Below are 27640 nucleotides of genomic sequence, written 5' to 3'. Positions count from 1 at the left end.
GTGCTATATCGTGATATATATATATACTCTATCGTTATCGAGATATGAGATGACCTACATTATGATAGAAGATTTTGGCCATATTGCCCAGTCCTAATTGGCATCTCCACTATCAGAGAGATCAGCATGTGACCAGTTCATGATATTAATAAGAATATTTTTTTGCCTTAGATATATGTACTATGATACAAAAGTATGCAGAATTTCATGTAATCAAGTACGTAAACACGTAAATTAAGAACCTCAATACCAAGTTTTGTTGTGTAAGTTGATAAAAGATCATATTGAATAATCGGTTTAGCCCTACTCATCAACAGTCAGGTAACATGACTTTTGCACATTTGCCATGTTATTGGAGCTGTAATTCTGCTGCTGTCCAGCTACTAATAATGCCAAATGAGCACGTCCTGCTGCAGCTTTGTAATAAAAACTTTCTATCATTTGAGCACCAGAAGACTTATAAGGTGCAGCAGTTATTGAAAGTGTCTCCTTCGTCACCAAAGTCAGTGATGTGCTAACTCATCGTTAAATAAAAACATCAAGATATGGGCAATATTTTATCTTAGATATTGCAAGGGAAGAATGGTAGAAGAAGCAGCAGCCACAGTGAGCTGGTTACACAATAAATGCGGAAGAAGGTGATGGGGGCTTAAAAAAATCACTCATGCAGTCTATATCAGGATGGTTGCTTGCAGCATGTGCACATAAACCCCTGACAACCAATACCACCCACTAGTATCAGAAACTGCTGGGAAAGAGGTCAATGTTAGCTGCAGAGTACTCCTTCCCACCCCCCTACATCACACATGGATTACATGATGTGTGATTGCCCTTTTTCTGTTGTGTGTACAGGGGAGATCTTTGAGCTCAAGGCAGAGCTAAACAGTGATAAGAAAGAGAAGAAGAAGGAGGCTGTGAAGAAGGTTATTGCATCCATGACAGTTGGCAAGGATGTCAGGTGAGTCAGGTGTCCGAAACATCCACACTTGAATAATGCACTGTAACAAATCACCCTCCATCTTGAGTCGGTAGTAATATATAACACCTTGTCCCTCCTTCAGCGCTCTGTTCCCAGATGTTGTGAACTGCATGCAGACGGACAACCTGGAACTGAAAAAGCTGGTCTACCTTTACCTGATGAACTATGCCAAGAGTCAGCCAGACATGGCGATCATGGCTGTTAACACCTTTGTAAAGGTAAAGCTCAATCTGTCATTAATGTGTACAAACTATATCAAATGACCAATTCATAAATTATCATTCAAGTGCTGTAATCAGTGCAATTAGAGCTTGCTTGCCTGGTACATAAAAAGATTTGTGCAGTCCTTGAGTTCTTGCACAGCTTGACATGCCAAAAATAATTTTAGTAATACAAGTATTAACAAGTGAAATCTTAATTTTATTTGGAAATTGTTAACATAAATATTATGTTTTGATTAAAATTCCATCATTTGGACGAACTCTTGGTACCAGGAAGTTTCAGACTGTGCTCATGTTATATACAGAGGGAAAGAAATGCTTGTATAGCACTGTACGATTGGGAGAATAAATATTCTCTTGCTAATTTGAACCTACTCATGCATGCTGTTTTTGACTACACTTCTCTGTGCAGCTGTGTAAAGTGACTTGTCATTATCTCTCTGAATTCAGTGAGATAATTGCCAAACCTCAAGGTATCAGTTTAAATTGAACACAGCCAACCGTATCCGTTGAAGATTGATTTTTCTTTCTTCCCTTTTATCATACTACAATAGCAGTGACATCTCAATATATGTTTTAATTCGTCACAGAATGCTAATGCAAACGAATGTTAGATGCATATAAATGTCTGTCAGATGATGTAGTATGATATAGAAATAAATGAAGAGTTGTGACCATACATGTGACCTCTCTGAACCATCCATCTAGGACTGTGAAGACCCTAACCCTCTAATCCGGGCCCTTGCTGTTCGTACAATGGGTTGCATCCGTGTGGACAAGATCACTGAGTACCTCTGTGAGCCACTGAGGAAATGTCTGAAGGACGAAGACCCGTATGTGAGGAAGACGGCCGCTGTGTGTGTAGCCAAGCTCCATGATATCAACGCCCAGTTGGTGGAGGACCAAGGCTTCCTGGACACCCTGAAAGATCTCATCTCCGACTCCAACCCCATGGTACGACTCCTTCAGGCAGCCTGCTTGCTGGCTATTGAGCCAGCCAGATTAGATTTATCACTCAGTGTGGTGACACAGCTGGCTACAAGCCCCAGCTCTGCCTGTCACTGATAAGCCATTTGCTGGCACACAAATGTTCATCATTTTGCCAGAATTGTGTTAGACCTCTTGTTTATATCTTAATGCGACTGGGGACTTCTATCTTTCTGTCAGCATTTATCTGTACTCTTGTCTCATCTTTAGGTTGTAGCAAACGCAGTGGCAGCGCTGTCTGAGATAGCAGAGTCTCACCCCAACAGTAATCTACTGGACCTGAACCCTCAGACCATCAACAAGTTGTTGACTGCTTTAAATGAGTGTACAGAGTGGGGACAGATATTCATTCTTGACTGCCTGGCCAATTACACACCTCGTGATGACCGCGAGTCCCAAAGGTAACAGAATGCACTGCCTTCATTAACACTGCATGGCATTTAGCAAACGCACCCAGTAAACACAGTCATTTCCTGCTCTCTCCCTCTCCCATCAACATCTGCTAGCATCTGTGAGCGTGTGACCCCACGGCTCTCCCACGCCAACTCTGCAGTGGTGTTGTCAGCTGTTAAAGTTTTAATGAAGTTCATGGAGATGCTGCCCAAAGACTTGGACTACTATGGCACCCTGCTGAAGAAGCTCGCCCCTCCACTGGTCACTCTCCTCTCTGCTGAGCCAGAGTTGCAATATGTGGCTCTCAGAAACATCAACCTCATCGTACAGAGACGGTAAATGTGGCGCGATGACCTGGGGATGTCTCTTTAGTATTCTTTATACTTAATGAATATCAGGCCCTTAATAAAAGCTGCATTTATTGTAGCCTTGTACATTCCAGTTGGATTCCTTTTTACCTTGTTGTATGTTGTGTTACAGTTGCCACAAATAAAACTATTTTTTTTCTTTTTAGTCCGGAGATCCTGAAACACGAGATGAAGGTTTTCTTTGTAAAGTACAATGACCCAATCTATGTCAAACTGGAGAAGCTGGACATCATGATTCGCCTAGCATCTCAAGCTAACATCGCCCAGGTAAAACACCCACAGCTGTAAAACTTCACTGTGCTGGAAAAGTTGTGAAACCATTATCTTAGAGTGTTTTTAAGAAAGCAAAAAATATTGTTCACAAGATCATCAAAGGGCACTTTCATAAGCAACATTTAGTCCATTTTAATCAACCCCTGGTGCGGTTCGTTTGGACGGTTGTGAATGCAGTAATCGTACTCCGAAATGGCTGCTTGTGTGGGCATTTGTTGAGATGGACACAGGTAAATGACAGGTTTACATGAGTGGGAGAGGACTGACCTGGACTTATGGGCCGTAGGGAACATACAGAAGAATATGCTAAATAAAGTTTACCAAAATAGTGACGTTTCTAAGGTCATTCGAGATAAACTGGAAGAGAAGGGATTCGTGCACACAGTAGATCAATGCTGAGTCAAAGTGAAAACACTTAGACATCAATAATTCAATGTCAGCAATTTCCTGCATAGAAGTGGCAGCTCTCAAGACGTAAAAGATAAATTTGCTCCTTCATACATGCCCCTCAGCAAATACATTTTTTTAATTTGGTCTGCTTTAATTTGTACACTGTGAAACCGAAACAGACTAAATAGAAAACAAACCAAAAGTATCAATTTCACTCTGATTCGGACTAGCCAAACGGATTTGAAAGCGCCCTGAGTGACACTAATGCTTGTCTGTCTCGCTGCAGGTCCTGGCTGAGCTGAAGGAGTACGCCACTGAGGTGGATGTGGACTTTGTCCGTAAAGCGGTCAGAGCCATTGGCCGCTGTGCCATCAAAGTAGAGGTGGGTGGAGATGATGTCACGCTGTCGCCAGATGTTCTGTTCTTGTCAACTATGTTGTTCAACAGTAAAGCATTAGTTTATACGATTGTTCATGTTTGCTGGTCCTTGGACTCAATCAGATCATAACACTGTAAATCATAAAGGCCACCAGTCAGGCACAGTGGTTGTATTTTTATAATGAATACAAGGTAACTCTATCGTCATGACAGTGCTGTGTTTTCATAAAACAAATTACACTACAGTTTATTACGGTTTCCATTTTGGAACAGTATACAGTACATCATTTTAAGCCTCAAGTTAAATGTATAAAGCAACTCTGTTGTTTCTAGTAATTTACATTACAAAATATTTCATATAAAATTATATAATATTTCAAAGCCTATAAGCTTTTCGTTTTAGAGGGAAAATTCCACGATTTTTTTACCCCCCTGATGACCGACAGTTGAAAACTAGTTGCAAACTAGGTGTTCCTGGTGATTTTCAAATACAATATAAGCCTGATTTATTATTAAACTGCTGATATAAGTCCTTCTCGATCATTGGAAAGTAGAGTTGTTAAAGACAGGAAGGAACAAAGAGGAACAGCTGCACAGCTTGACACTGCTGGAAAGTGTATTACCTACTCAGCAGATTTGTTGAGTAATATATGTCACAGTATGGAACTAGTTTTCTACTTAATCGTTCTGCATATATAATTTATGCATTTGTCTCTACTGTTGTTTTAATCTGCAGACCTATCATCATGACAGATTTATTTTCATCTCTCCATTCATTAGCAATCAGCGGAGCGCTGTGTCAGCACGCTGCTCGACCTCATCCAAACCAAGGTCAACTATGTGGTGCAAGAGGCCATTGTGGTCATCAAGGACATCTTTCGCAAGTACCCCAACAAGTAGGTTCCTCTTAGGCCTCAGTGTGGCCGTTTGCACAATCTTTGTTAACGCTTCATTGTCCAAATTCAGTCTTAACAGTTGAGCAATGCAGATTGTTGAGTTTGCACTTTACTTCATGCATGATACATACATCAGGAGTGGGAACTTGTGGATGCTGATATTGCTGTGAGGCTGATGTTTTATCTTCAAACAGATATATAAGGAACAAATCATCATACACATCACCTTACACCTCTATCAGTGCTTGACAAGGCACTCAGTAGGGGTGGGGGGAAAAATCGATACAGCATAGTATCGCAATATTTTGTATGGCAATATTGTATCGATACACAAACGACAAGTATCGATCTCTTATTTTAAACATCCTACGCTATTCTGTCTTTCAGAGGTTGTAGCAGGCTCAGTCTTAAAGCTAGAGTGACGATTCTGGTATCATAGGAAACTAGAAAACCTAAGGAATCAAGCGGGAAGAACGCTAAATAACGCTCCAAAGTTATGCTAAATTTTGGCAAGGACAAACTGGCATAGCATTTTCAAAGGGGTCCCTTGACCTCTGACCTCAAGATATGTGAATGAAAACTCTGAGATGAACAGAATGAAAACTGTATCTTATTAGATAAAACAGATGTTGACAAACGTAAAGTAAATCGCAATATATCTTATCGCAATACTCACAAAATGTATAAAATCGGAACAAGATCGTATCATGATTTAAGTATCTTGATAATATCGTAACGTGGGGCCTCTGGTGATTCCCAACACTTAGCACTTAGCACTCAAGTGAGCCATTTTTAAGTATTATATTGTATGACCTATTACATGCTTTGCATTGTTGTCTGCTGGTGACATTTAAGAGCTACTGTATTTAGTCACACTTATTATTATACACGAGCAGACGCCCTGACTGTTCCACTTCACTGATCCTCTTATTATTTTCTCTTGGTATTAAAATGTCAGGAGCTCATTACACAGACAAAAACTGTTTTCAGCTTGGCCTTCATCCCGAAAGGCATGCAAAAAAAGCTTTTAGAGAAGAAAATTGTCCTCAGTAACACAGAGAGTGGACAGCCCTTAAAATCCTGCAGCCGGTCAAAGGTCAGGCAGATTCGTCTGGAGCGTGACTCCTGCTGTGGATCCAGCAGAGTGGATTCATGTGCGAGACAGAAACCTCTCCCACACAGTCAGCAGTAGACCATCACCGTGGAGTCGTGAGTCTCTGAGGCTTTGAAAACTTTCCAGCTGGGCATGTCTCAAGCCTTGTAGCTATATGAGTCACTACCTACTCAAACTTCTGCCTTTTCTATTAATTAGACATCAACTGAATCTTTCTGCCTCGACATATCTTATAATAAACGCATTATGTAAATGAAATGCCTCAACAACATGAATTTGTCAACCACTGCAGAAAACATCAGTGAAAGATCCAAAGATCAATCCAGAGCTAAAAGGACAGTGAATATTGGATTTACATTTGTCAGAGTGCCAGAACACACAACTCCAAAGTAATGCTGCTAATGTTGCTCTGAGTGTGCTGCAGGTGAAAGTAGGCAGTTGTGTGCTAACATGTTTTATAAGCCGGGGACATGTGGTGGCTGTTTATCCGACAGCGTGTTTTACCGTTTTATTTTCTGTCCCCCTTTTTCATAAATAGATCAATGAAGTTGTATGTAAATTATAGTAATTTGCTCCACGTGATTGTTTAATTTCTTTGTTTCTCCTAATACAGTTGCAATATTTGAGTGCATATCATGTTGTTTTTTGTGACTGTTTCCAGGTATGAGAGCGTGATCGCCACCCTGTGTGAAAACCTGGACTCCCTGGATGAGCCGGAGGCACGTGCCGCCATGATCTGGATTGTGGGAGAGTACGCTGAGCGCATTGACAACGCTGATGAGCTGCTGGAGAGCTTTTTGGAGGGTTTCCATGATGAAAGCACTCAGGTGTGTTTAGGGGAGTGTGGGGAGGTTGTTAGAAAAGTTGGAAATCCATTTTTAATGGTAGTGGCACCAATAATTTGCAGCGAGTGCTGGCAGTAAGTAGCACACATTGGTTTCTGTAGTTGGAAATAATTAAAGTCATTGGAAAGCTGCTGCAGAGCAGTGGGAACGGAGGTGACAAGCCCTACACAAATGCAGTACTACTACAGAGAACCGGTCTTATTTAAATGACAAAACCTGTGGTACTGTGAGAGAAATTAAAGAATCTTTAGATGAATAATATATGTAGTTTTACTCAGATGAACCGTGCTTAATAAAATGTAATGGTAATAATGGTAACACTTTTTATATCTGGCTCAGACACACATTGTTTAGAGAAGCCAGCCTTTACTTTGGAGAGTGTTCAGCCACAGTTCGTTGTGGGATTACAACAGGCTCTACTTGGTTAGACACTTCCCCTAAGTAATAGATCGGTTCCCATATTATTGCCTTGGAGGGGCTTTCCTGATTATACTAAGTGATTTTGTGGGTAAAAACAAAAGCATTATACATAAAATGTTCCATTTTGTGCTGTTTGGTAACTGCAGATTAAACTAGTAGTTTGAATATTTACTGTTTAGCAGGGCGTGGTATCCATCGGAACCCTAAAGCCCTGAGAAGTAAAAAGATGTTTAGACTTTGTTTATTTATTATGAGTTTACTGTGGTTCAGTGCAGCTCATTGTTAAAAGATCATTGTTAAGAGGCACCTTGTCTCTGTTTTACACTGCCTACGTTTAAAAGTAGTATGCGAGCAGTTGTAACGTACTGTATGTGCTCACTGTGTCCTCTAGGTGCAGTTGCAGCTGCTGACGGCAATCGTCAAGTTGTTCCTGAAAAAGCCCACCGAGACCCAGGAGCTGGTGCAGCAGGTGTTGAGCCTCGCCACACAGGTGAGAAACAAAACACACACACACGCACGCACACGCAACCTGTATGTTCCTTCCATCATCTCTGTCTACATATATTTGACAATCCTCACTTACTCTCTACTACTCTGAATTTACCATGCATGTCTTCCCCTAGTTTATTATATGTTTGAAAAGGAGTAGGCAGAAGTAAACACTGCCCTACCCCTTTCTATGATTTAAATAATGAATAACTTAAACCTGCAGTAGGCAGAATGTTTTTGACATCTTTGGCCAAAAATTCCATTTTAACCTTTCAGCATATTGTAATTCAAGTGTTCTGAGAGAAAACTAGGCTTCTGCTCCTCCTCATGGCTCTGTTTTCAGGCTTTAAAAGATCTAGCCCGTGACAGGAGACTTTGGTCAATCACAGTTCATTTCAGAGAGAGAGCGTTCTTATTGGCTTTTCATTCAACGTCAAACACATGCGAATTTACGATCAAACGGTCAAACTAGGCATCGCTGATCAAATATTAATCCATATTTTGTTACTGTAATGCCTATTTCTCGCCTCAAATGTTTTCAGAAACATCTTGTAGTGTACTGATTAGCTGTAAAATGAGAAAGCTGCCAGGTCACAACCTCTCTCATTTTACAGCCTAGTTTGATCGGAGTTTGCGAGTGATTGACAGCTGCTCAGAGACGGCAGCTAGACGGCAGGCTCCAGCTCGGCTCTGATTGGTTGTTTTCCTCCGGTCTGGGAAATCTTCTAGATGCCATTAGGAGCAAGAGAACAGCATAACTTTTTTTATTAATCATATTTGCTCCATTTCTACCCACGGCTGCTTTAATGTTTATCACATATACACATGAATAATCGTCTTAATATATAAAACAAAAACAAAACAAAAAAAATCATCAGACATGGCTTTTTACTTTGCTCCTGTTTATATCTTTTCCGAGAAGTTCTTTTTTAGTTAGTCATTCCAGGGACACTGGAGTATTGTAATATGGATCTGAGCCGTGTACTTCCCTTAGTAATGACTGCAGTGGTTTGAGCTGACTCTGCTGCCACACTAATTGTGTTTTAATGGTTTCAGGTAACGAGTTGCTTTTAAAAAATGAAAACAAACCTTAGAAAGCAATAAACTGGTAGTACCTGTGCAACAACATTGGATGAAAAAGATGTGCGAACATTTAGTTCCTGCACTTGGCAGGCAGACAGAAGCAATGGGGAGAAAAATGTACCTCATATCTTAACAGAACCTTATGACAAAATATATTTCTTATTCATTGAGCTCAAATAATTTCTCTGCATTTTTAAAATCTTACTGCATGCATAAATGTAGGTTGATTTAGTTGAAACCCTGAGAACTCAGTCTCTCATATCGGGGCCAAGACAAAAAAAGAGTCTAGCATTAAGAATTTATTAAACACGCACCATGAATAATAACCCTTCATCCTCATTTCTTCGTCTATGTCTGCAGGACTCCGATAACCCAGACCTCAGGGATCGCGGCTACATCTACTGGCGTCTGCTCTCGACTGACCCTGTGGCTGCCAAGGAGGTGGTTCTGGCTGAGAAGCCCCTGATCTCTGAGGAGACGGACCTGATTGAGCCCACACTGCTGGAGGAGCTCATCTGCCACATTGGTACTCTGGCCTCTGTCTACCACAAGCCTCCCAGTGCCTTTGTTGAGGGAAGCCGTGGCGTTCAGCACAAGAGACTCCCCGGCAGTGCTGGATCGTGAGTCATGCGCTTTTCTTTTTTTTTGAGTTAACACTGCAGGCAAAGGGGGTTGTTTATTTAAGTGGATCTAGCTTCTTGACTCTGCTATTATGTTTTTCTTCAAATCTGCTGAGTAACACACCTTCCAGCAGTGCAGCTGTTCTTCTTTGTTCCTTCCTGCCTTTACATACAACTCATCGCATATATCTATTTTGCAAATTAGTAATCAAATAAATGACATAAAATGCATTAGGGATGTCACGAAAACTGATACTTTAGTACCATGTCGATGCTAAAATCCTGAAAACGTGACTACTCATTTTTCTTCAGTACCGCAGGTTCTGTATTGGGTGAAGGTAAATTCTAATGTTCTCATGATGTGTTCAAATATAATTTTGTAAAATGTATTTGTTTGCAACAAACTTGAATAAATCCAGAGGTGGTTTCACAGCAATATGAAATAGATTTTAGAGAGGGAATTATCCCCTGTTTAACTTCTTAACAAAAAAAGAGTATGCAAATGGTAATTAAAGAAGTGGATGTTGAAGAACATGGGATTTATTGTTTTACTTGTTTTTTACCATGGTATCGAACTGGTATCGAGAATCGTAGAATTTCCCCGGTATTGGTATTGACTACTAAATTTCTGGTATCATGACATCCCTAAAATGCATAAACTCAATTAATGTTACTTTTTAATTTCTTCTTGTGTTATTTCTGCTAGTGGGGAGAGTGTTGAAAGCCCAGATGCAGGTTCTGCTGCTGGAGTTTCTGAGGCGCCCCCTGCCGTTATCCCGTCCCAGGGAGACCTCCTTGGAGATCTGCTTAACCTGGACCTGACACCTCCTACCACCACCGGACCACCGCCACCCGCCAACTCCGGCTTGCAGATGGGTGCTATGGACCTTCTTGGCGGAGGACTGGACAGCCTGGTAGGTCTTCTACACAACACTGTCTGAGTGAAGCTGTCAGGTTCTGAAAGGCTGGTAAAACACATCTGTAATAGGCTTAATGTCAATGGGACCTAGTGACGGTTATATATCTTTGTATTTTTTTCTACCTTTTGGTGCTTTTTCTTTTTTTCCTTTGACCCCTGTGTGTTTTCCTTTCTTTGTTCAATGCTGCACCTGCAGATGGGGGATGAATCTGAGCCGGTAACTACACAGAGGGAGAGGGCACACCATTTATAAGCCATGTCAGCTCATTTTAGAAGATTGATTTAATCGCTGCTGCTTTACTGTAGATCTCATGCATCAATGTGACATTTTCATTCATCATTTGTCATCTTTTATTACTGTGATATCTACAATAAGCATGCTGTTAAATCCTAGAGTCCATCTCTTTTCTTATCTCTGGGCTCTGCGATGTGTTTCAATCAGCCGCCCATTCCCCTGCGGACGGACACTCCTCAGTCACCTCAGCTCCCACATCAGTCCCCATCGCCCCCAGATTACAGCCCCACTGAGGTTGGTCCAGGGGACCACGCTGGACCAGTAAAGGCCAGCAACAGCCTAGAACGCCCCTCTTATCCCCTGTTGTACAACTGTGTCCTCTGAGTAGTCCTCCCCAGCAGTGATCTGTGCCTGTTTGCACTTTGTGTTACATTGTTTATGTTTCCCACTCCATTTAGGTGATCATTTTAGTGAATCTCGCCTTTTGTTTCTTGTCAAAATATTGTCTTCTATGCACAGTAGTTCACTATATTTCTTGCACCACAAGTCTTGTTCACCGTACCCCCAACCTTTTCATCACCACAATAAACACCTTTAGTGAGTAGCATTTGAACAAAACCTATTGGATTTCAATAGCCACCCAGCCTGTCTTGTGTGGGCAGTAAAAGGTCAGTAACATAAAAGGAGAATGTCTCCTGTACTGGCTGGTGTCTCCTTCTTGCTGTCACTTGTAAATAGTGTAAACCCAGTAACTGTCATTAATCACAGAAAGACATTTCTTAGACCCTCACACCCCTCCATCCATCCTCCAGAATATTATTTAATGTTGCACCAATCGATAACCTGATTTTTTTGTGCTTCTTCCCCTCCTACCCAGCTTGGTGGAGACCTCGGAGGAAGTCCTGCTGTAAGTCATTTTGTCTGAGTTTTTGTTGGGCTTTGATTGCTTGGTACAGGGTGATATAGAATGTGTTAAGGTAACGTGTTGCTTTGCGATCCACAGATGGGGGCTGCTTTCGGTGCTCCTCCAGCTACGATGCCCGCCTCTTTCAATGCCCCCGTTAGCGGCGGTCTGGATGACCTGTTTGATCTGGGAGGAGGAGTTAGTATGACTATGGGAGCCTACATCCCCCCTAAAACAGTGAGTCTTGAGAAGCTGGGATGAGACAAAGAATGATGCAACACCAGTGGTTGGTCACTAATAAAATAACTGATCCTGTGTCTGTTCAGATTTGGCTTCCAGCCATGAAGGCCAAGGGTCTGGAGATATCAGGCGCCTTCGTCCGCCGTGCTGGGGTCATCCAAATGGAGATGACCCTCACTAATAAAGCTATGAGCGTCATGAGTGACTTTGCCATCCAGTTTAACAGAAACAGGTAAGACCACCTACTAAGCAATGTGTTGACATTTCTGTATATTTACACATTTTGTGACACTTTATGTCCCCTGTGTGTTTCTCTGTAGCTTTGGTCTCGCTCCGGCTGGTCCCCTCCAGATTCTCACTCCTCTTAGCCCGAACCAGAGCATTGAAGCGGCCCTTCCCCTCAGCACTGTGGGACCTGTCATGAAGATGGAGCCGCTCAACAACCTGCAGGTAACGCCTTCACAATATTCACTTCCCCCAAATTTTACGTGGCTGTGCTTGTTTTTGTTTTAGTTGTAACGTTGCATTCCTGCTTCTGCTTCCATTTTGCATCAATGAGGACTGAAGTTTTGAGCGCCACGCTTGTGACAGTGATGCGACTTGTCAACAAGACGGTTGTCACTTGTCAAGTACAGAATAGAAACACAATGTTATGTATGCCAACACTGGCCTTATCAGGACACTGAGGCCTGAAGTTGGCTGTCCTAACATGGCTTCCTACTTGGCCCAGAGCCTCAGACATCATGACAGCACTCTGTCAGAGATGCATTGAAATGCAATCAGAGTTAGCAGACATGTCAGTTTTTGATAGGAATCGACCGATATGGTTTTTCCAGGGCCGATACAGATTATTAGTAATCAAGGAGACTGATAACCGATATTTGGACCTACGGTGCATTTGCAGTAAAAATGAAAATCTTAGTGTCAAAATTTAGAATAACACAATTTCCGACACAAAACTTGAATTAAATGCTGCAAAAGAGAACTTTTCAACATTATATTTAAAACATTTAACATTATCTTTCAAATAAAAGAGCCATTGCTCTTGCCATGCTGACACCTTCTTTGCATGTGTTGCAGTCTGTCTTCTTCCCTGGTGTTGGTTGAGTGTAATACTCCCATACTGCTGCTCTTTTAGACCTTTTCTTTAGTGATCACAAAGCCGGTTGTTACAATTCATTCAGAATTTACATCCAGTAACTACTATTACTAAGGGCAGGACTTGACCAGTGGAAATACTGGGTGTTTTTTCAACTTATATATTATTGTATCGTATTGGATTGTAATGTTTATTACAACTTCAGTAATATCTGCTTCAGATATTACTGCTTCAGATATTACTGCTTCAGATATTACTGGAGCAACTCCAGTCTGCGAATGTGTTCATCTTTTCCCGTCTGTGTGGCAAAGCAGCCTTCAGTGTTGGAAGGCATGGCGTGTAACCAGTCAGATAGTGCTGTGGGCGGAATATTGATGCAACTGCATCAAAGCCAATTTTTCAATTAATTAATTATATCGGCTATTGGGTAGAAAAATAAGGATTCCAATAATCGTAAAAATGCTGAATATCATAATTGGTTGACCCCTACTTTTTGATAATTAAATAAAAACATTAGTTTGCTTAATCTGTCAAATTCTAAATTAAAGTTGGCAAAATCTCAACTTCTTAGTCATTTATCTTTATATAACCTAAGTTTACTGGACTAAAATATGAAATTGCTTCACGGTTGAAATATTCATGGGCCTGCTGTATCTCTTTGGGACATAACGTTGCGTCTTGGAAAACATGACCATGTGTCTTGAGCGATTAGTCATGTGTCCTCACTGTTATTCAGCTGTACTGATGAATTCCTCTGTTGTGAATAAAACAGAATTAAAAACATGAAACAACCTTCCGGAAGGGTTGTGATAAGTTGTAAATAAAAAGAGCGGCAGCGGCGGGCGTGTGTTTGATCAGGGCGGTTCTTTTAACTGGCAGAGCTGAGGACGGGTGCTGTGTGCAGCTGGAGAGAGAAGATAAGAGTGTCAAGGGGGATGATAGAGGTGGGGGTCATTAGTGGTCACACAACACATGGCTCCTTTGTTTCTCCTGGCCTCAGTAGACCTGCTAACCTTTCTACTCTGCTGCCTCTGGGCTCGGCTTTGATGGGTTCTGTTGGCTGTTTAACATTTTCTCAGAAATGCTATGTTTGAGAGGTTCTACGTTATTTTTGCCTCGATGGAAGATAACTGTCCCAGAATATTATTTTGAGTGCTCTTTTAACTGCTGATGTGTGGTAGCAGTCAATGAAACCCTTTCATCACAAATCAGCACATTTTAGAGAAGCGCTTTAGTAACTCTGGACGCAAGTTTCATGCCACTCTAGAGCCGTCTGCAATGACACAGCAGTTCCATTCAGAGACATCAAAGTGGAGACTTTTTCAGGTGTGGTTACAGAAATGGAAATATACAGCGTGCTTATTCAGTAGTTAAGAAATGGTACAATGGTTCCCAAATTGGTGTAGGCTGAATAAATTCTTTGGTACAACAGTAAAGAACTGAGAAATTTGTGAAAGGACTGTCGAGTAAACGTACTATGTGATCGATCAATAAATCAGTCGCTGTCACCTGCTGAGCTAAATCAGACGGATCATCTCGTCTCGCGAGTTTAGTTCTAGATGACATAAAGCAGGGCCTCTACTATTTGTTCCTGAAGCTTAATGTTAAATAAAAATATAATGCATATATTTAAAAAAAAAAAAAAAGGCAGCCACAACTAAAGATTATTTTCATATCGATTAATCTATTATTTTCTAGATTGCATTTAATGTCAGAAGATAGTTAAAACATGTCCATCACAATTTTCCAGAGCCCTAGTTGATGAATTCAAATAGCTTGTTTTGGCCAACCAATAGTCCAAAATGCAAAAATATTCCATTTACTATCGTAGAAGACTACGAAAACAAGCACATATTAAAAAATTAGATGCAAGAACCAAATCATTTTTAGCCTTTTTCCTTCTTAAAAAGACTATTGGGCAGCACAAAAATATCTTTATGTCAAAAAAAAAGCCTCTCGTAGATTAACTCAGCACATAAGACCTGAAATAATGTGTCAAAAATCAAATGCAGTAGCCTTTATAGTTTGGCATCTGCCTTCCTCAGACTTTATAATGGAGCTTTTTTAGTTTACTAACATACAGACCTAAGCTTTTTAAATGGTTTGTGTATGACTGGATGTTTACTGGCAGTCCTGCATTGCACCCAGAAATAAGACGTCCTGATGAATTATTCACCAGTCACTCTTCTGCTCTCCTCTGGCCGAACTCACTGTCCTCCTCTCAGCACTTCACTGTTGAGCAGCCTGATCGATATCACCGGCTGTAGCTTGTTACTTCAGGTGCCTCCATTATATCACAGTCATTCTCGTGTTTCAGTGTCTTGTACTTTTGCCACCATGGTCCAAAGACTGTAAAACATCCTGTCTCAGGAGCTTAGGCTAAAAAAAAAAATCATTCTCTTTTTAAATATAGACCTGTAGATGTTAGGTGCTATTTTAGTTTTTTTTTCTCACTTGTCAGTCATGTTTGTGTCCCATCTTTTTATTTTTGGTATTTTATTTTTAACCACTGTCTGTCTGCTATTCTTATCTCCTCATATTTTCATCTTTATTTATATCCCCTTGTAAAGCACTTCCTGAAGGCTCTCTGTAGAAGTCGTTATTTTTATATATTTATCTTGTAAGTATTGTTTGCTGATATTCTTTGGCAAATAAAAGCCTATAGAGACACAGCATGATGGGAGGCCAGCAAAGAAGAACATTGATGATATAGTCTTGCCTGTGTGTGTTTGTGAGAGATCGAGCTGTAGCCCTCTTGTTCAGTAAACAGCACACATACACCAGCGATGCCCATCCTTGAAGGGCACTTGAAAAGTAATTACCCATGTACTGCTTCTTGTTTCTCCTCCTGTCGTCCTCCTTTACCTCCTCCCTGGATGTAATCACTCTCGCAGGTGGCTGTTAAGAACAACATTGATGTATTCTACTTCAGCTGCCAGTACCCCATCAGCATGCTGTTTGTGGAGGACGGGAAGATGGGTGAGTGTGCGATCCGCTAAACCTCTTCACTCAAAGGCCTCAAACCCCTGCTGACGTCAACCAATACCCACGTCAGCCGCTCAGCGAGCACGCATCATTGTGTGACGTAGATGTGTGTGACTGTACTCGTTCACCTCTCGGGGCTGCACAGTTGCTCACTAGATTGTACACCAGGGCCATTTTTTGGCCTTTTTTCCTTTTTGTGAGTTTGATTTATTCGGTGAAAACGTGTTGGCATTTCTCCCTGTGGGGCCTTCTGTTAGGGCGAGCAGGAGGACTGCTGCCAGAGGCTGCGAGCTAAGCCGAAGACACAGCAGGAAACTGCGTGTCTAGTGTGAAATCAAACTAGTACTCAGACACTACTTTGACATTTCTCTGTGTACATTTACCGTTACCTCAAAATGCTATTGTAATACTCCTAATGTGTACATTTCATTATGTGCTCCGTCTTTGGACTCATCCTGTGATTGTGTCTCTTCATCCACAGAGCGACAGGTGTTCCTCGCCACATGGAAAGACATTCCTAATGACAACGAGTCCCAGTTTCAGATCAAAGACTGCCATCTCAACTCAGGTGAGAAAGATGAAAAGGGAACAGAGAGCGCACTAACCCGAGGACAACACACTGTGATCCTGCTGCTTCTTTACATGTGGAAACAGCCCAACAGAGCAGTGGCGATCTCAAATTCAGATCCGCGCTAATGAAGCAAATTGCATTTGATGAGAACTCATCAGCTGCAGTCCCCCTATTTACGTGTGATAATTTAGTTTTACACAAGCGTGAGAGCAGCTGAACTGGAGAAGAATTCCTAATGACAGCTTAATGGAGATTTCACCCCACAGATTAAATTTTTTCTTCATGAACAAAGAGAGAGGCTTTCACATCCTACTGGGGAGCAGCAGCAAGTCGGAGGCTGAGGAGAAAAGTTAATTCCGAATTAGTGACTATCTCTGCTGCACCGATAGCCTGGGGTGATATTTTAGGGGATGATAAAGGAAAAAGTAATCCTGCATCGTCTGGTACATTTAATGGTTGTTTGATGACTGAAACTGAATACTAAAAATGAGCTATAGCTTGTTCAGATTCAGTACGTTCAGTTAAACCGTTAAATATTTTACTGCATTGTGTTGATTTTTGATTTTCTGTTCCCATAACAGATGCAGCCTCCAACAAACTGCAAGGTAGCAACATCTTTACCATAGCCAAGCGTACAGTGGAGGGTCAGGACATGCTGTATCAGTCCATGAAACTCACCAACGGCATCTGGGTGCTGGCTGAGCTGAGGGTGCAGGCAGGAAACCCAAACTACACGGTGAGTTCTGTGCTAGCTGAATTTGAGTCATCTCACTGTTGTGCTGGTGCTGCTGTGTTAACTATTTATTACCTTTAGTATTTTATAAAAGGACGCCATTTTAAACCCCCCCTACTACAGCGTGTTGTACCGACTACTGTCGTAAATGTCAGGATTAAGGGGAGTTAAGTTTGCCCATCAATTTAAGAGAGATTTGATATGGCAACTGTATGTTGTATGTTCTTGTATTTATATACAATCTGTTAACATGTTATTGTTGACAGCATTATTATACCTTCCGCCTCATAATCAGGAATAACTTTATTTTACATGTCCTGGAGTTAAATGTCCACATTGATCAGAGCTTATGTCATAAAGGTTTTACTGAGAGGGAGATGGTTATGAAAATTATTATTATATCAAACAATGTCTGAGAAGTTCATCTGTAGAATGGTTAAACTGTGACTGAGTGCAAATTGTAATTTAGTTTTTATCCATTGTTTACCCTCTTTACCTTTTAATTAAACATTTATGAATTCCCACTTTCCTAATACAAACCAAAATTAATTAGCCCTACTTGTTTATTTTTTTCTTTTTCTTTTGACAAGCAAGTTTTGTAAGTTGTTGATTTTTTTTTTTATGTGTTTATTGGTTTCAGTTTTACAGATAATTTCAATGCAAACGACATGTTGTGTTTTACAAACAAAAGAGCACAAAAGGACAAAAAAATTATTAGATAATTGTCAAAGGATTAAAAAGAAACAAAAACACAAAAAAAGAAACTGAATAAAATAAAAAAAGGTGGTGGGTTCAAGTTGCTTATGAATTCAACATGAAGTTTCATTAATGAGGTGTTTCCAAAAATAATGACAGTGACTGTAGGTCTTCAAATTACATATGAGGAGTTTTAAAGCTTAGATTCTGCGTAGTCCAGGAAGGAACGCCGCATTTTCTCAAATTTGTCGGCAGAGCCACGAAGCATAAACCTGAGTTTCTGCAGTTTTAGGTGTTGTATTACATCTCTAAACCATAAAATGTAACTGGGAGGTTGTGTTTTTTTTTCCCAGTTTAGGAGAGGAAAGGTCACAATCAGTACCAGTAATTAGCTCCTCTAAGACGACTATCCTCTCCTGGGACAGCAAATATTGCAATCAAAAGATCAGGTTCTATCACCTGCCCAAAAACCTCTGATAGAGTTTGGAAAATAGATTCCCAATAGTTAGACAATTTAGGACAGAGCCACAACTTGTGTGCCAGAGTAGCAGGGAGCTGCCTGCAACGGTCACAAATACTCTACATTAGGATATATTTTGGCAAGTTTTACTTTGGAATAATGAAGACGATGTAGTTCTTTGTAAATTGATGATTTTTAAGAAAGCGTTGGTACACGGCAGCAAGTAGATCTTTACACCATTTCAGTTTTACTGCTGTAGGCAATATTATAACATAAGACATGAAAAACTGTTCTATTTAATTCAATTGAGTCCTTTTCACAAGAGGTTCCTATCTCTGCTTAATCAGGCACTTCGTAGATTTTTATACAGGTCCAAAAAAAAAAGTCCCATTTTCCAAACTACCCTTTAATCCGCTGTGCGCCGACTGATATAATCTCTACCTCTGCATTTACACAAACTTTCACACCTGGAGGCGTAGCTACTTTTGGAGGCTGTAATCATACTCACCATAATAACTGCAAACACACATTTTGATACGCTTGGTATTGGAGATCTGTCCCTTAATAAATCAAAGAGTTTACTGAACCAAACATCCGCCCGGGACTTCATAATGTTGTCCCAGAATGACCTCACTAATCTACACTCACACACACAGTGTAGGAACGTTTCCACTTCCATTCTGCACTTCAGCACAAATTACAACCTGACTTGTTGAATTAAGTCAATATGATGGAGTTAACAAAATACTGTCATCACTGCACGTCATGGATCGAGACAGATGACACGGCAGAGACATGACAGAGAGTGATGTGTGCAGTAATGAGTGGTGAGGGAGCTGAGGGGGGGTTGGTTGTTGTGCAGTGATTGGAGTGTGGCGTTAGTATTGGTGACTCAACAGTGTGTGTGTTTGTTTTTGTTCTCCGTTGTGTTGTTGCCTGTCTCTGCTTTGTCAGCGTGCGACGGTGTCCGCTCTTGATGGATTGTGTTTGGCTTAGAAATTCTGAATGACTAGTCAAAAACGATGACCTTGGTGTGACTCCCCTCCCCGCTCATCACTCTGTCTGCTTTCAGGTCGTGTTTTCATAGGTGGCATTAAATCTTTGTTTTCTCCAGTCTTGACTTTGTCAGCCATCCAGATCTTGCGTATTAAATCTTCAGATTTTTCTATCGTTTCACACCTTCTTAGTTTAGTACATCATCATGTAGCCTGACCTCGTACAAGAGATTTTGAAATATATGACTTCGGGTGTCCTTCCTAGAGAAATAGTATGAGATTAATAGACTGAAGTGAAAGCTTATTTTTATTTAATGATTATCTGTGGTCCATTTATTTTTTTTCTGCTGGAGACTGTGTGCATTTCTCATTTTCTCTCTTGATTTATTGCTTTTTTTATTTCTCCTGTGCATCCATTTGCGTAACCGCATTAATTCAGGAGGTTTTATTCTCGTTCACCTTCAACTGTGTCTGTCCTGTACTCCTCCTGTCTTTTTGATTTCATGTTAATTTTTTAAGTTCAAATAGTTCCTCAGCGGGGCTGGAAAGGCTCCCCTACTTTTTGAAGATGGACCATAAATTGTTTAGTAAAGAGAAGACTAGACTTTCAAGTTAACCGTACTGCATGTACACTACAGTGTGTATTCTGATGCTCGTCTCTCTCTCTCTGGCTGCTGCATGGTCCCTGCGCTCTCTTGGCACGGCACATTAAAGCCAAGCTGCTGAAGCCTTTTGTCGGCAGCTATTTTTAGACCTGAAGAAGTAAAGCCCTGCCACTGCGTTTTTTTTTTTTTCTGGGTTTTATTGTGCTTCTGAAGACGAGACATAAAACAATTAAAAATTCATTATCACGAGTGGAGACGTACAGTAGCGTGTTTGATTTTTGCTGCAGCTTACCCATGTTGCTCTAAGGATTTTCTGACATCTCAAAAACATGAGATTGGCTCTCCCGTGGTGCCTCACTAGTCCAAGTCCAATATCCATTATCTTTTAGCTCTGTTTTGGTCTCAACCAACTCCTGAGGGATATATTTGTCTGTATAGCTGCTAAATGCTCCACTATGTTCACCAGCTAGTCGCTGACTGTGTCTGTCCGCCGTTTGGTGCTGAGCAGGTAGTGTACAGCGGGTTTTTACAGCTTTTTAACTGAAAACAGCTGCCTGCTACGACTGATGGAAATGAGAGTGAATTGAAACAGTAATGCCAAATTCACACCAGGCAGCGACGAAATGTGGCTTGCCACAATAATTAGATTTTTCTGCGTCCTGGAGCCGTGTTCATTTGTTTCAGGCGGGAATACATTTTTTGTAACATAGGTCAACATGTCACGGGAGTCACAGAATCTGTTTACTGATTGGCTGCGGGTCCTCTTTGTCTGCACTTCACTGCTAAAAGTTAAACTTTTCCCAACTTTTAGTTTGGCCGCACTTTGCCGCAGACTCAAACTGCCGCAACTCGCTGAGCTCGGAACTGGCCGCAGCTTTTCATAGACATGGCAGCTCGCTGCAGGTCACACTTAGCCCCTGCTCTGGTGTGAATTTGGCATTAAATTGACTGCCAAACAATGAGCCTTAATTTGCTGTAGACCATTTCACATTTGTAAACATAAACATTCCTAATGTGTCCCAGTCAATTTCCTGTTGCAGTGTATGTGAACGTCATCAGCTGACAGGAAGTAAACATGGACCCAAACTGTCGCCTATCAATGCAGTTCCGTTGAAACGGTCCTTAAAGCTCAGTAAAGCCGAGGGGAGCTTCAGATTCGGGGGAGAACTATCTGTAGGTTCATCACCACAAGAAAGCGACCCCTTTCACATTTTCATTTGATACCTCGTTACAACAATATCGATTGTAGTAGCGTTAACTCTCCAAATGTGAAATTGTCAGTAGCTCTCAAATTCCCCTCCCGGACTTCCAGCGGAGCTCATGTATTCTTTATAGTTTTTATAGTGGAGAATTGGGACACCGCTTATCTCTTTGACATGAAGGATGGTGTCCTCATCTGCCATCTCCTGTCCCCATGGCAACTATGTGACCAGTGATGTTGGCTGATTTTCCCCTTCCCCCTCTTGAGCCGATAATTCTCAGGCTTTTGGTAAAAGTGAGCTTCAACGCAGAAATGGACACCAGAGTGTCGCACAGTGTTGCTGTTTGTTTGGGTTAAATCCAGGAACATCCTGTATTTACTGTGCGATTATATCACACAGTATGGTATTTGATATGAGTTTGAAATAAGTGTAATTAATTAAATTGAATTGATTTAGATGAATTAATTATATAAATTTGTCTTCCTTCAGAGATTCTGCAGTATCATTAAACCATCTATCCCATTAATATCTGAGAATTAGACCTTTTGTGCGTAGTGTTATAAATCGATAAGGACTGCTGTGTGCTGTTATTGGCTTATGAATGATTTTTGCAACAATATGATGAAGTGTCTTTATTTGTCAGGTATTAGATTAACTGGATTAATGGAAACTGTCACACTTAAAAAAAAGTTACTTAATTGATTTAACTGAAAATGTATTATATCACAATATACAGTGTATCAATACAAAATTACAGACCCCATGGCGTAGGATTTTATACATGTTGCCCACCGCTATTTAACACATACAGGTGACTTACTAAAGGATAAATCTAATGATGTAGGACAAGGTCTAAACTAGGGCTGTCAGTGTCAATTGATGGGCTTAATTCTGACTTGATCAACAACTGTTGCCCAGTAAACAAGGTCATGGTTAAGTATATAACATGTTAGTATTAGGATACATATCAGACCATGATCATACATTGAAAGGTCATTTTTCTTTGCTTTGCCATTTTGCGTTGCCGCATCAGAGAACTGCAGCGGCTCCAGGTCCTCTTTTATGCAGGTTTTGTAAAAACTCCTGCAGTGTTTTCAGGCCGTTTTTTTTTTTGTTGCATTACATGATCAGCATTGTGAATTTATGTGTCCGTCTTTCATTGGAGAATTTTGGTTGAAAATAATACTGCTATTTTTGTATCAAAGCATTAGATTGAGAGACATAATTCAATCTATATCAGACGCACACATTCAGGTGATTACACCCTCCTTCATCACTACTGTGGCTCCTTGTCTGTTATTTCCTCGCCTGCGTACCGTTAATATAGTACTAATAATATTTTAGCAGCAAAGCCGTAAGCTGAACACATGAGTGTCGCAGTTTCTAGCTCTCTTAATAGCCGGTTCTGCACAGTGGCTAGAGCATCCGCATTTCCTCACATCTTACCCCATGCTGACAGGAGAGCGGCTGCCTAAATGTTGCCAGCAGCTGCATGCATTAGTAAAGAGCCCAGAGTGTGCAGAGGCAATGCTTAAGGAGCTGTGCAGCATTACGGCTTGATTCCACTGCAGCTCTGTGGTAGCCACCACAACACACGCAATCATCTCCGGTAGATCTTAGTATCCGTTGAGTTGAGGAGGGGCCTGGTGTGAAATCCTCATCAGTCACTTACCAAATGTCTGCTTTAATGACTGATCACTGTTATTAGAATAATGGTGCTGGTCTCAAAGGGAAAACATTGCAGTGTTCTCACAATACTTGAGTTTCAAACTTAGACACTGGATGTTGAAAAATATTTATTAGATCCGATTTTCAGAACTACAGGAAGAAACGACTGACGTGTGAGGGCTTAAAAACAGCTTTTTTTCCCTCAACACCAGTAAAAGGAACTCTGAACACCATCAGAAAAACAGGGGGCATCTTGGCGTTGTTATCGCAACGTCTCAGATTTGTGTCCAGCTGGACACCTTCGCTGCACGTCATTCCTCATCTCTCCCTCCCTGTCAGCTGTCCACCTTCTGCTGGATATACCGTACCTAAAAATACTGTTATCACTCAAACAGAAATGCAGATTTTTAAAACTCAATTCTATTCTCGGATTTAGTTTTTTTTCTCTTTCTGAGTCGCAGAGATTCTGCACCGTCTATTTTTAGCAAACTTGCACTGTGACCCCCTCAAACTATTTTCCACTGGAGCAAATGTGATTCTAAGAAATGACGATGATGAAAGCTGAAGGAGCAACACTGTGAGTAAGAGGTGTGTGCGTGTTTCTGTCAGGGCAAGATGCTGGTTGTTTTCTTGACTTTGTCCCACGTCACACAGACGTATGGGTTATTAAGGGCTCCATTTGTCATCGGAGAAAGCACAGCTGCTTTTGATTGTGCAGCAATTAATTAGTGAAACATTTTGAAATATTCAGACTGGCTGTCTTTTGTATTTATTAATAAGTGCAGCGTCATGACAGTGTCTGTCCTGATACAATTATTCCAAAGCTCCAGCTGTCTCATGTTTCTGGATCTGAGGAAATAACATCTGCAGTGTGATTGCTGATGGAAAAAAAACTCACTTTGTGAGACTGTATCAAATCCTAAAACCTGCTCCCAGCTGAGACGAACATCAAAGAGTGGAGAGGCTGCCTCTATTTTCTCTAGTGTGTTTATGTGTGTGTTTATGTGTCTGTGTCTGTCTGTGTGTCTATGATTTTTTTTTTTTTTTTTTTTCTCATCTGAAAAATAATGAATTTTGTCTCCTGGAAAAGGAGATTTCTTCTTATTGGTCTCATTTATAGCCATAAGCTCATGAAGAAATATTAACAATGCTCATGCCGGATGAAGGTGAAACATTCCGTTATTACATTTTGGGAGATCCAAAGTACCTGTCCTTTATGGCTGCACGATTTTGAAAAAATGTCTTATTGTGATTATCTTTGACTGATATTGCGATATTAGAGGGAATGATCATTTTTACATCATTATTCTCATTTTCAATGAAAAACATATTAAAATGATTATGGTGTGATTTTTCTTTTTTTTTTTTTTTTGGGGGGATCTGTACCAAACAAAGATGTTTTCTTTAATCTGCAGCATCACAATATTTAATTTAAAATAATATTTTGACACACCTATTTCCTTAAACAGATAGTGCGCCTCCTGCGATATGAAAATCGCAGTGGGCCAAATTGCGATTTCGATAAAAATTAAATTAATTGTGCAGTCCTACTGTCCTTTCCTTTGTTTGAAGTTGTGTCATTTATAAACAGACTTGGATCTAAAATGAGGTTCCTACATCAGTTTAACCTGCTGTTACTCCATCGTACAGACTTGATTCTGCTTCACATCTCTTCATTTTGTAATATAACTTTTCATTAAAACAACTAATGTCTCCACATGAACATATGAATGTATGAACAATGTAAAAGTCAATATATTATCTTCTTAAGTGTATCTTGTTAGAGGCTTGTGACTCGTTGCCGATGGTAACTTGTGTACTGTATGTCCTTCAGCGAACACGTATGAAACCTGTCTTTATAAACCTTTTGCATTTTGACAGCGAGATCACCTTCAACTCTTCTCTCCCTCAGATCTCTCTGAAGTGCAGAGCTCCAGAGGTTTCCCAGTGTGTTTTCCAGAACTACGAGACGGTGCTGAAGAACTGAAAACCCTCCCGACATCGACCAGGCCGCTGCCCTCACAGACTCCTGCTCTCCCCTCACCTGACCCACGGACCATATTACAACCTCACGCCATGCAGGAGCCACTTCCTGCTGCTGCGTTGGCACTCTGTATGTCAAACCAGCTGTTAAATTAGGACTGTTAATGATTTTCGTCCCATCGCTGGTTGTTTTTCTTTTCTCAAGAATGCAGAAAATCCTGGTTCACTGTCTTGGCTTTCCATATCCTGTCCCCTCTTTGTATGATTCTTATACAAAAGTTTCAGTTTCAAGATCTCATGATACATTTTCACATTGTTGATCCTCCACTGCGATGACCTGTATTCTTTCGGGGACAGACGGCTGTATTCCCGTGACTGTTTTCTCTGCATGAGGCTCTTAAAATCATTACCCAGCCCCACTTCTCTGCAAATTGGAGTCTATTTTTAGCGTCTGCAATCAGCAGGTGAATCATCACTGTCTGCATATTTATTTAGGGTACCGTCAAGAAAGAAAGGCTTTAGCTCTCCTTCCCCCTGCCCCTGTGTGAAGCGGCCGTAGAAGAGACACATAGATACTTACAAACTACACTATTGTTGTCTTTGTCATTTTGTTTAGTTTTCTTTTAGTGTCTGTGGTTAGCGGTGGGATCGGATCCTCTGCTGTCCCTGAATGTGTGCTGTGTGCATGGAAGCTGTTTTGTTGGTGTGCATTTCTTTAATTTTTCCATCAATATCAGGACATTTTATGGACTAGCAGCAGTCGTCCTAGCAGCTGCCCGCTCTCTTACTTAGTCATTCCATGGTTTGATTTGTGTTTGTAGTCTTGTTAGTGTTCATGTGGCAGACTGGGAGAGAGCCTCAGGTGTTGGGGGTTTTGTATTCACTGCTTCCCCCCTCTGTGTCTGTGACAGCCACTCGGGCTCTCTCTGCCTCCTCGCTCTCTCTGTATCCTCATCGCAGCCTCTCCACCGCCGTGGCCACCTGAGATGAAGGCTCAGGTGAGATAACTCTAAACCTATGACGCCGTGGTTTGTAACACTTCTGAGCGTACATGGAGGTAGCACACTGTCTACATCTCAGTGTCCCCGTTCTACCCGCAGACAGGACCAGATTAATTGGATTCCTTTTTCCGAGTCATTACACTGAAGCCCCTTTTTATCGGCTCTACAGGATGTATGCGCCCACGCTAACACCTTGTAGAGATTACAACAGAGGTGGCTGTGTGTTCTGAGCGTGTCTTTGTGTGTGGTGACGGCTGATTCATATGAAATGCTGTTAAAAAAAAAAATGTTTAATCATGTTTTTGATTGACATGATTTTGTTCATTGTGTGTACATCAAAAAAGAACTATTAAAAGTCTTGATAATTCACATAATCAGTCTTCAGTGTTTGACATTATGACTAAGAGTAAGAGTGAAATGCAGTGTAAGGACATTTGTTGTGGCAGAGTCTGCCAGAGCCAAAGTCCCGGCGGACCCACAGGATGCAAAACGTTATCTCAGGTTTATTTGCTTGGTAAAGTCCACATTCCCAAAGTCCCTAGAAGCCAGCGTGCGTTGTTTCACACACACACACACCATACTTTATAATCATCGTTGACCTTTGAGGCGTTCACGTCTCCTCTCATGGGCTGCTCAGCTGCTGCTCCGGTGTGTTACAGACTTGGCAGCCCTCACAGCTTTGCATACAAAGTCTGTTGTTCAACCTTGAGTCGTGAGTGAAGTCCTGAGGTTTATCCACAGCCCGGTGCACCTTTAAGGCGGAGCGCCTCCTGACAGGGGTTTTTAAAGTCCGAGCTGCTCCGGAAAGCTTAACCGGGATTTCGACTGCATCCCTTAGTCGTGAACACAAACACCTCTCGTCTCAGATCTGTTCCTCTGTTAATGATAAAGGTCAACGCTGTTCAAAGATGCACACCGACTGACCAGAGAGGAGTCAGCAGTGCAAAGCTGTGACAAGAGTCTCTTCTACTAATGAATGATCTATAATATTGATCCTATGTGATGAATGCTTTCCAATAGGGGGCGCCACTGCACTGCCTTTCGGTAAAGGCTCAGTCCGTATAAAGGAACGATTAATGACTTCCAATGGGTTTATAAGTTGAACTAATGGCTGTATTAATAGTTAATGCTTTACAGATTGGTTCTGAGCCACTTATAAGAACAACCTTTGGGCTGCCAGGTTGTGAAACATTTCTTCAGCTGGTGTTTATCCTCCGGCAGCAGCAGGACACTTGCTTTGTGTTTTAGATTTAATTCATCGGGGAGGGGAGGACAGCTGGATCACTTACCTGAAAAAGCTGCGGACAACCTGGTCCAAAATCTGTTCATTATCAACTTATTAAACATTTACTGCTGCAGACTTGATGCGTTGTTGCAAAAAACTCTTTATTAAGAGTTATACAAATGTTGGTAATTAAGATTACAGAAGTATTACCAAACACAAAGAATAAACTCCAGGTCTGGATTAACCCTCTGTTGGGTCGTGGGGCAAATAAAAAGAGCGGTGGGCCTCTTTTAGCAACCGGCCCCGTTCTGGTCCCCCCAATCTACTATCATTTACTGTAGCCTCCGAAACCAAACAGTGTCCCTACAGTTGACCTGTCCTCATGTCTGCTTAGTGATAACATGAGTAAACACAAATTTATGTAAAGAATACATATAGGCTACCATGTACACTTAAAGTGTAACTTTGGTATTTTTCAACCTGGACCCTATTTTCCCATGTTTTTGTGGGGACAACAGCTTCAGAAGTTGGTCCAGTATTGAGGGAGAGGAGAGCGCTGTAGACGGCAGCTGCTTGCGGGGCTGCAATATGGTGCTATTGGGGCAAGCTGGCACCATCATTTATGTCCACTAAAAGTGTTTGTTTTTGCCATGACAAGCTCTG

General features: G+C 41.2%; 1 protein-coding gene across 8 annotated transcripts in view; it reads left to right on the top strand.

The window, feature by feature from the left end:
• ap1b1 (adaptor related protein complex 1 subunit beta 1) overlaps positions 1-26126 on the top strand; it is a 30338-nt gene extending 4212 nt beyond the window's left edge. For 3 of the 8 annotated variants that reach the window (XM_037777497.1, XM_037777502.1, XM_037777500.1), the window contains exons 3-24: positions 853-958; positions 1062-1197; positions 1909-2154; positions 2398-2588; positions 2694-2915; positions 3095-3215; positions 3898-3993; positions 4770-4885; positions 6661-6826; positions 7656-7754; positions 9197-9456; positions 10163-10370; positions 10572-10592; positions 10770-10904; positions 11488-11517; positions 11614-11751; positions 11841-11986; positions 12075-12204; positions 15748-15832; positions 16320-16406; positions 16991-17145; positions 24681-26126. In XM_037777497.1, the coding sequence (XP_037633425.1) occupies positions 853-958; positions 1062-1197; positions 1909-2154; positions 2398-2588; positions 2694-2915; positions 3095-3215; positions 3898-3993; positions 4770-4885; positions 6661-6826; positions 7656-7754; positions 9197-9456; positions 10163-10370; positions 10572-10592; positions 10770-10904; positions 11488-11517; positions 11614-11751; positions 11841-11986; positions 12075-12204; positions 15748-15832; positions 16320-16406; positions 16991-17145; positions 24681-24755 (2969 nt within the window). In that variant the 3' untranslated portion in view covers positions 24756-26126. The remainder of the gene's footprint in view (positions 1-852; positions 959-1061; positions 1198-1908; positions 2155-2397; positions 2589-2693; positions 2916-3094; positions 3216-3897; positions 3994-4769; positions 4886-6660; positions 6827-7655; positions 7755-9196; positions 9457-10162; positions 10371-10571; positions 10593-10769; positions 10905-11487; positions 11518-11613; positions 11752-11840; positions 11987-12074; positions 12205-15747; positions 15833-16319; positions 16407-16990; positions 17146-24680) is intronic. The other 5 variants (XM_037777501.1, XM_037777504.1, XM_037777503.1 and 2 more) reach the window with 3 other exon arrangements.
• Positions 26127-27640: the final 1514 nt, after the last annotated feature.

This window comes from Sebastes umbrosus, chromosome 8 (genome assembly GCF_015220745.1).
Source record: "Sebastes umbrosus isolate fSebUmb1 chromosome 8, fSebUmb1.pri, whole genome shotgun sequence".
Taxonomy (NCBI): Eukaryota; Metazoa; Chordata; class Actinopteri; order Perciformes; family Sebastidae; genus Sebastes; species Sebastes umbrosus.
The sequence above is the reverse complement of the archived record's forward strand: the minus strand, read 5'-3'. Positions and strand labels throughout refer to the sequence as shown.